We start from the raw sequence: 9,335 nt of genomic DNA on the forward strand, positions 1-9,335 counted from the left end.
ATTGATTACCATTGGCCCTTCAAACTAAAATAAAAAAACAGACATGCACACTTACAGCTATTATAAAGACCTATTATTATTAGCTATACATTTGTATTACACCTATTGCTCATAGTACTACTCCATTAGATACAATATTTATTCGAGCTACAGATAAATATGTATTTACATAAACATTTTTAGATCAGGCCACTGTGATGTCGGATATCTGTTACGCAATGTATGTGTATTTACATAACACACAATGAATACAATATAAAGCATGGCACTATGATGTCAAAAAGCAAAGTATAGTCATCAGAGGTATCGACACTTTAATACATTTTTTTTTTTGGTCCACCTGGACTTTGATCATCCAGATGCTTTACCTCTCTAGGTTGTTTATGTACCTTTTCGTTGAAAGGTTTTCCACAAGAAGGTGATCAATGTGTGCAGGCGGAGAGTCGTACCAACTAAGATGGACTCCCCCAGTGCGGCTGGCGACTGTCTATATCCAGGAGCCAAGCTTCACTCGCCGTCCAGCTGTTACAAGGTGCTCTCCGTGCTGGGCGAGGGCACCTTTGGCAAAGTGGCCAAATGCCGCAAACTGGACAACAACAAGACGGTAGCTGTGAAAATGATCAGGAATCAGGGCAACTTCGCAGTGCAGGCTAAGTTTGAGGTAGAACACGACGCCCGAATTTTCTCAATGATGAGTTTAATGCAAACTAATAAAATCCCTAATGTCCACAGATCGAGGCGCTACAGAAAATTCAAATGTTGGAGAACTCCAAACCCCACCTGGTTCAGTGGAACAGCACGTTTAGCGACATGGGCTATATTTGTCTGGAATTTGAATACCTGGACAAAAGTCTTTTCGACTTCATGAAGGAGCGGAATTTCAAGCCTCTCCAAGTGAAAGAGATTCGACCCATCGTTCACCAGGTGGGTTCACCATTCAAGTCAACAGTAGTTAAATAATTTAGACATACAGGTGCTCAATTAACGACTTATTTTTAAGCTCGCCAGGGCTCTCGAACACTTGAAGGCTGCATGTATGATTCACGCCGACCTCAAGTTGGAGAACATCATGTTTATTAACCATCAGCAGCAGCCCTACAGGGTTAAAGTCATTGACTTTGGCTTGACCCATGAAATCTCCGACGCCAGACAGGGCTCTTACATTCAGAGTCGTCCGTATCGGTGATTACGCCGAGTCGCACTGTGTGGTGATTTCTGTGGCCTTGACTTCTCGATGCTTTCTCAGGTCTCCAGAGATCTTGGTGGGGGCCCCGTACAACGAGGCCATAGATATGTGGTCTGTCGGATGCGTGACTGCTTTCTTGTACACTGGTACGCTTATTTTCCCTGGCAAGAACGACTACGAAATGGTAGGTTCAGTTCGAGCTGGATTCAAATTGGGATAGGTCACTGTGGTTAACTTGTGTTATGGTTTACACTACATGGTTCAAGTACTCCAATTCGGATTTTTTACAGAACAGACTGGATACAAAATAAATTAAATAAAAGTACTGGGCGAGTGCAGGCCCAACATCTTAATAGTAAAAAAAAGTCTTGAAACCAGGACCTCCAATAGTAAAAAAAAAAATGTCTTGAATCCAGGACCTCCAATAGTAAAAAAAAAGTATTGAATCCAGGACCTCCAATAGTAAAAAAAAGTCTTGAATCCAGACAGTGATTCAGATCAGCCTTCATTACTTGTTCCTAAACCCATTTAGACTTGTAACTTATCCCATTTTGGACAGTTCATGAAAGTTACATGAAAATACATATGAAACTTTTTGAGCTATCTATTGCGGAATGAAAGAAACAGAGTCAACTTCTGTCAGTCATCCATTGTTGACTGTGCGGGGCCGCTAGCATACATACACATAGACCGGTAAATGTACGGGAGCCAAGTAGAAATGACACAGACGGGCCCAAATTGGAATAATTTGTTCTGACATTTTATGAAAGCTTCATGAAAATCTGCGCACAACTTTTTAAGTTCTCTTGCTAACTACCTAATCAACTGACTGACGAACCAAGGGCAGCAATTCCATAACCAGATCTTGAACTACAGTATAAGCGTGAAGAAAGACTATGCGCCGTGTTTGCGAGCCAGAGATAATTGATAATGCACAGAGAAATGACATACTGTATACACATAAAGTACAGAACAAATTTGATTCACAGTGACTATAAAAATCTGAAAAATTAGGGACAACAGTAAATCTCAGAGCAGTGGTTTTCAGACTTTTTCCACCAAGTACCACCGCATAAAAAATTTGGCTCTCCAAGTACCACCATAACGACCAACATTAAAATACGGTAGGGTATTAGGACTAAGTATTTATTAAACAAGGCAGAGGTTTTATTTAACAAGTACATTTTATATTTTTGGCGACTAACATTGCACACAGTGTGAACAGTAACACTGTGTTGAAATATATCGGAAAATGAAACACTGTACTTTAATCAAGTGATTATTTGGCGTACCACTAGTGGTACACGTACCACAGTTTGAGAATCACTGCCTTAGAGAAAAACTGTGGTTTTGCTCTAAGGAGCTTTGGGGCTTATGTTAACCTAATGTTGAGTTTACTGCATGCTTTGGGGCTTATGTTAACCTAATGTTGAGTTTACTGCATCAGGGTGTCATACGCAAGTCCCAAAGTATCGGAATTGAGCATTATGACCTACAGTGCAAATCTATTTACACACTTGTCAAACTCTGAACATACTTCGTAGGAATACAGCAGTTCATTACCAAGGAGTAATTCACTGTATTTAAAGTCACAGGTTTCCATTTTGACTGTTGTTGTCTTGTATCTTTAGATACGATTCATCACGGAGACTCAAGGTCCATTTCCAGACAGCCTTTTGGCGTCTGGCAAAAAAACTGGACACTTTTTCCACAGGGAAAATGAAACCAATCTCTGGAGCATTAAGGTATACATCACTATTTAGGTTGTTACATCCCTAGAATTGTTAGTTTCTTGCAGAATCGTTAAACACATCCATCCATCCATCCATCCATCCATCCATCCATTTTGCTGGAGCCATTTTCTACCGCTTAACCTTTCGGGATCGCGGGGGGTGCTGGAGCCTATCTCAGCTACAATCACAATGAAAGAAAAACTTTTATCACGTTGGTAGAATTTAACTTCAATAAGAGATCCCTATGCTTGTCACAGCCCCTAGGGGGCGTATTTGCTTGGTGTTAAGAGATTGCCATCACATGCTAAGACCATTGTTGTTGCACAGACTGATTTTTTTTAGCATTCATGTACAATTTCTGAGAAAAGTCAAATATCCATATTTAATCAAGGCTAACCTCTCTTCAGACAACAGAAAAGTACCAGCAGGAGACCGGAATAGTGGTCAAGACAGTCAGGAAGCTTAAGTTAAGCTCTCTTGACCACCTCCTTCAAGTATGTTTTCATTCAAAAACATCAACAAAAACCACCGTGAAGTTCTGATATGTGTTTTTTCAGCTCCAGCAGTTTCAGTGGTGTTTTACCAAGCACCCCTCAGACCAGGTTGTGTATTCAGCCGATAAGCAGATGTTTGTGGACATGCTAAAGGGAATGTTCCAACTTGATGCGTCCCAACGGATGACGCCTCTTCAGGTGCTGGATCATCACTTCATCAGCATGAGCCACCTGTGGCCTCATTTTGCCGCCAGCCCTCAGTAAGCTGTACATCTGGTCATTAGTTTGTTGTATCTACACCTTGTTCATCATTATTGTTTATGGTCGGCAGCGTCAGGTTTTGTTACGGTATAATGGCGGCCTGTGAGAGCAAAGCGCCAAACAGCAAAAAGTCAGGCGCTTTGCAGCAGAACACCTCAAAAACGACACCGTCTGTCCTGCACAAACTTGCCTCAGAGAGGACCAACAAAAAAACAGGTCCATGCAGGACCAAGAACCGAGCCCAATCGGGACAGAAGAAGAAAACCAAGGACGAAGTGGTTAAACAACCGAAACGTTTTTGCAAAAAAATAAAGACTGAAGCTCAGCACAGGTAGGCTCAACTACATCATCTTTAAACCAGAATGGTAACTCTAAAGAATGTCACTTCTAAAATTCATTTTCCTCAAAAAGTTGCATGTCCGACCATCTGTACGTGAAGCCTATGGTTGACTCGACGCAACCCCGCCAAGTTGCTGGTAAAGGCAACCTCACTCGGACCAAGCGTGCCAAGAATGCAAAGCAGTGTACAGATCTTCATGCAGAAAAGAAACCAAGGATGACGCTGAGGAAGGACAAGAGGAAGGAAATAATCCCAACGACCGATGATTAACCATGATCGGGCCTGAAAAAGGAGGTCAAAATGTTTGTGGACAGGTACAGGGTTAAGAAATAATAAGAATAAGTCAGAGTAAAAAACACCTATCAATCCATCCATTCATTTGAGTGGACTATCAGAACCTTTATGAGCTACCTTGTTTGGACGACTAATCTGCATCAATTGGGGTAAAAATGAAGACATTGAACATGATTTCAAAATAAAAGCCTATAATGGATTGGTTATCATGTTTTCATCAAGTCTAGTTGATTTGACATAATTTGTCCACTCATTAGACCCTTAAACGTCCTCAGGCACAGATGGTTGAGCAGTCGTGACGGAATTTTGAGGGTTCCTGATACAGCATCCGCCATCCTAGTCACTGCCGTTGTGTCCTTGGGCAAGACACTTCTCCCACCTTGCTCCCCAGTGCGGCTCACACTGGTGTATGAATGTGAATGAATGGTGGCGGTCGAAGAGGCCGTAGCTTCTACCCCAGGGCAGCCGTGGCTACAAAGGTAGCTCACCACCATGCGCATCAGAGACGCATCATAGACGCATCAGAGACATCCATCCACCTTGACATCCAAGTCAAGACGAGACAGGTCGAGGCAAATCTTGACATCTACTTGATATTTCTGAGTCCTTTCAAGTCACAAGCACTGTTTAGTATTTGTATTCAATAAAATATATGCCATCTAACAAAGTAATGATCTGTTATCCTTGACACATAAAGTAATTGCATTCTGAATTGTTTTGTATTCTTGAAATCAATTAAACCATTATCATTACTTTAACTTCATACTTATTGAGAATTGAGACTGTACAGAGGTGAGAGTCTCCACACACAAGACTGTCATCACAGACAGTTTATCGTGATAGGGCGAACAACAGGTAAGTAAAATACACACAAGGACTACTTCAATACAACAGAGAACAGCATATATGTTAACAATAAATACACAACGTACACAATGTGCTGCTGTGCATACAAACAATTATTCACAACAGGAAGTACTATCGCAGACATTACAGCCGAGCACCTATACGCCCCTTTAAGATAAGAATAGAAGGTTTTTGATCTTTTTTTTAATGAAATGCTTTTTGCAATGACAGCATACATTGTCAACAAAGTAGAGTAAAATCGATTGAGCAAATTCTGATTCATTTTCTTTTTTTTTATTATTTTATTTATTTATTTTTTTTAAATTTTATTTTATTTATTTTTTTTATTTTTATTTTATTGTATTTTTTTATTTTTTATTTATTTTTTATTTTATTTTATTTTTATTTTTTATTTTTTATTTTTTTTTAAATTCATTTTCATTGTACACTGCATCTGTTGGGACCGTTGTCCTAACCAAGATGGCAGCCGCATAGGCACGTCAGGGGAGATCCGATTTCCCGCCGTTCTTTGAGGCTCTCGTTGCACAGTACATAGTTTTGTTGTATGACATGTTTACTGTTAGTTATTGTTGATTATTCTGCCCTCAGTAAAGCAGTAGTTATTGTGTCTCTACTTACCTTTGTGTTGTGTTCTAATTTTGTTAGAACAGTTTAGACAGCTTGTTGTTTCATCTTCAGGTAGTATCAAAGCTGGTCACTGGCAGTGTAATGACACACACTTCTGCCTTTCAAGGCAGAAACCATGGGTTTGATTCCCGGCCAGGGTTCTTTCAGGAAAGGCATCTGGGGTAAAAACTAAGCTAAAACCATTAATGCCGAAAATGGAAAAGAGATAGTATTAGAGACATACTGTATTTTTCGGACTATAAGGCGCACTTAAAATCCTTTCATTTTCTCAAAACTCGACAGTGCGCCTTATAACCCGGTGCGCCTAATGTACGGAATACTTTTGGTTGTGCTTACCGACCTCAAAGCTATTTTATTCGGTACATGGTGAAATGATATGTGTGACCAGTAGATGGCAGTCACACATAAGAGATACGTGTAGACTGCAATATGATGGCAGTCACACAAGAGATATGTGTAGACTGTAATATGATGGCAGTCACACATAAGAGATGTAGACTGCAATATGACTCAAGTAACCACCAAAATGTTGTATGTTCCATTGAAAATATACAACATTACACACGGTGCTCAAAAATCTATCAAAATGTTTTAGTATGACTTTGGTAAGCTATGAAGCTGCACCGCTTGATGGATTGTACTGTGCTTCAACATATGAGTATTATTATGGTGTGTGTATAAAGTAAGACACATTATCTGGTGTTTTGTCTGGCAATATTATGCAAAAGCAACTTTTCATACCTTCTGGTACCTGCTGATCTGTATTTGAGATCTGCATAAGTCCTGAAAATTTGTGTGTGTCCGCCTTTGTAGTTTGTGCCGACACGGTGGTCGATTAGCTTCTTTTTTTTCTCTATCTTCTTGTTGATTGATTGATTGATTGATTGAAACTTTTATTAGTAGATTGCACAGTACAGTACATATTCCGTACAATTGACCACTAAATGGTAACACCCGAATAAGTTTTTCAACTTGTTTAAGTCGGGGTCCACGTTAATCAATTCATGGTAAAGTTACATTGTTTAATGCTTCCAGCGGGGCATCACAACAAAATTAGGCATCATAATGTGTTAATTCCATGACTGTATATATCGGTATCGGTTGATATCGGAATCGGTAATTAACAGTTGGACAGTATCGGAATATCGGATATCGGCAAAAAAGCCATTATCGGACATCTCTAATTGTAATATTGAATGACAAAATAGAATAGTGTTATTACGATTGTCCTCACGGGTAAAGAGTCCATCAATGTTCATTTCCGCATCCCTTGGATTCCTTCACATGCGCAGATGAATCAGTGAAGTGAAGTGAATTACATTTATATAGCGCTTTTTCTCAAGTGACTCAAAGCGCTTTACATAGTGAAACCCAATATCTAAGTTACATTCAAACCAGTGTGGGTGGCACTGGGAGCAGGTGGGTAAAGTGTCTTGCCCAAGGACACAACGGCAGTGACTAGGATGGCGGAAGCGGGGATCGAACCTGCAACCCTCAAGTTGCTGGCACGGCCGCTCTACCAACCGAGCTATATCAGCACCTGCTACTCATTTTTTCTGTACTTTTTTGTTAAAAGTAATTGTATTTTTTTAATACGTCACAACAAACCAAATGCTGGAACTGACACCATCCAATTACCTCCTTATGGGATGCTCTGTTGCTGTGTGAAAGGGTTCTGTTCATATAAAATAAACAAACTCCAGATATTTTCTCACGGCTTGGACGATTCTTTGTTCCCCAATAAATATCCCTGGGCTGATACTCACATCCTCACATCTTGTCTGGTGAATCCCCCCCCGGGGATTAATAAAGGATTTCTGATTCTGATTCTCTTTGTCGTTTATTTTCACACCCGTCATGCCTCCCCATCAACAGGGCGGGTCTGAGCAATGAGGGAAAGTGGGCACGGCCCGCCGATGCACTCCCCGCTCATTAATAAAACTTTTATTCACAATCCAGGAAATGCATTTGAGCCCCAGCGGCTGCACGGAGCTCCTCTCAGACACAGGAAATGGCCGCTTGGCCGACAGCCAATCCTGCTATTTCAAGGGCTTCATCCGGAGCCAATCAAGCCGGGCCTGGTCACTTAATGGATCAGTGTCTCGACTCATCTGCGTGCCCACATATCAGTGGCAATTAGAGGTTGGGGTGTGTGTGTGTGCAGGGGGGTGGGGGGGGGTTGGACCGGACAATGAGCTACTGGGCGGACACTAGAAAGTGTTGACATTAGTTTATAAAAACAAAACATATCATTTTGATTTGCAATTGTACATTTATGGGCAACTTGGGAGGTACTAAAAAGCTTAGCAGTAATTTTCCACAAAATGCTACATATTTCTAAATTAACTTAAATTAAAATTTGAAATTAACGGCCGAGTCATACCAAAGACTATAAAAATGGGACCCATTACCTCCCTGCTTGGCACTTAGCATCAAGGGTTGGAATTGGGGGTTAAATCACCAAAAACGATTCCCGGGCGCGGCCACCGCTGCTGCTCACTGCTCCCCTCACCTCCCAAGAGGTGAACAAGGGGATGGGTCAAATGCAGAGGACAAATTTCACCACACCTAGTGTGTGTGTGACAATCATTGGTACTTTAACTTTTAACTAAACTTCCTGAGACTCAGCATTATCTGCGCATCAGTCACATATTTCTGAAAAAAAAATGTCCACAAATGTCTGCTGGAGATGACGCTGGTACTCAACTAATAAGAATGTGTGTATTTTGTACAAAAATCATACTTTATTTCTAAGAAATAGTCTTTCAGAATGAAAATCTGAGTCAGCTTCATTGGCCAAGTATATTTGAAGGGGAATTGCAATTTTTTGGGACATTTCGCTTATCGTTCACAATCATTATGAGAGACAAGTACACACGTCTTTTTTTTTGTTTTGTTTTTTAGTATTTTAAAGATGATTAAAAAAAAAGCGCTTAGAAGATGTGGCTAATGGGAGTCACCGTTGTAGCCTTCAAAGCCCTCTAAAAACAACGTCATAACCCTCCATCCAGTCTATATATAATGTAGTAACAGACACGTTCATAACAATATGTAATATGTTCAATATTTACCGTATTTTGGTCATTTTAATCATTGCAGCGACTGATTTCCGTTTCCATAGCAACGCCAGTCCGACTTTTGGCAACAAATTGTGTGTTCCTACGTCCGGATACAAACGCGAATGTGTTCTAATCATGGCAGACTTGGTAGCAGACAACAAAGGCGACTATTTTTGGACAAATCCTTTTCTTTTTGAAGCACAATAAGCGGAGGATGAACTGCTGCTTATAGAAGCCAGCACAAAAGAAGGGTGAAATGTTGGATCAGACGGAAGCCGAGAGAGTGAGGTCGGCGTGACTTGAAGCTGGAAATGTGAAATTTGGAGCCAAGCTATTTCGACATGGAGTGCTTACCCAAATAAATGGGAAAAAAAACGTCCCCGGCCAGCTGGACCAAACAGACAATCGAGTGAGTCACACTTTGTTATTACAACTACAGTTCATACGCTGTCTGGCTAGCTGTGTACAAACAAA

General features: G+C 40.6%; 1 protein-coding gene across 1 annotated transcript; it reads left to right on the plus strand.

The window, feature by feature from the left end:
* Positions 1-297: 297 nt before the first annotated feature.
* On the plus strand, positions 298-4,906 carry LOC133651025 (homeodomain-interacting protein kinase 2-like). The gene is made up of 9 exons (XM_062048895.1): positions 298-661; positions 733-924; positions 1,001-1,182; positions 1,247-1,370; positions 2,818-2,931; positions 3,327-3,413; positions 3,477-3,673; positions 3,745-4,005; positions 4,086-4,906. Exons 1-9 carry the CDS (start codon positions 458-460, stop codon positions 4,282-4,284), a joined length of 1,560 nt encoding a protein of 519 aa, XP_061904879.1. The 5' UTR covers positions 298-457; the 3' UTR covers positions 4,285-4,906.
* The last annotated feature ends 4,429 nt before the right edge of the window (positions 4,907-9,335 follow it).

The sequence above is a fragment of the Entelurus aequoreus genome, linkage group LG05 (genome assembly GCF_033978785.1).
Source record: "Entelurus aequoreus isolate RoL-2023_Sb linkage group LG05, RoL_Eaeq_v1.1, whole genome shotgun sequence".
NCBI lineage: Eukaryota > Metazoa > Chordata > Actinopteri > Syngnathiformes > Syngnathidae > Entelurus > Entelurus aequoreus.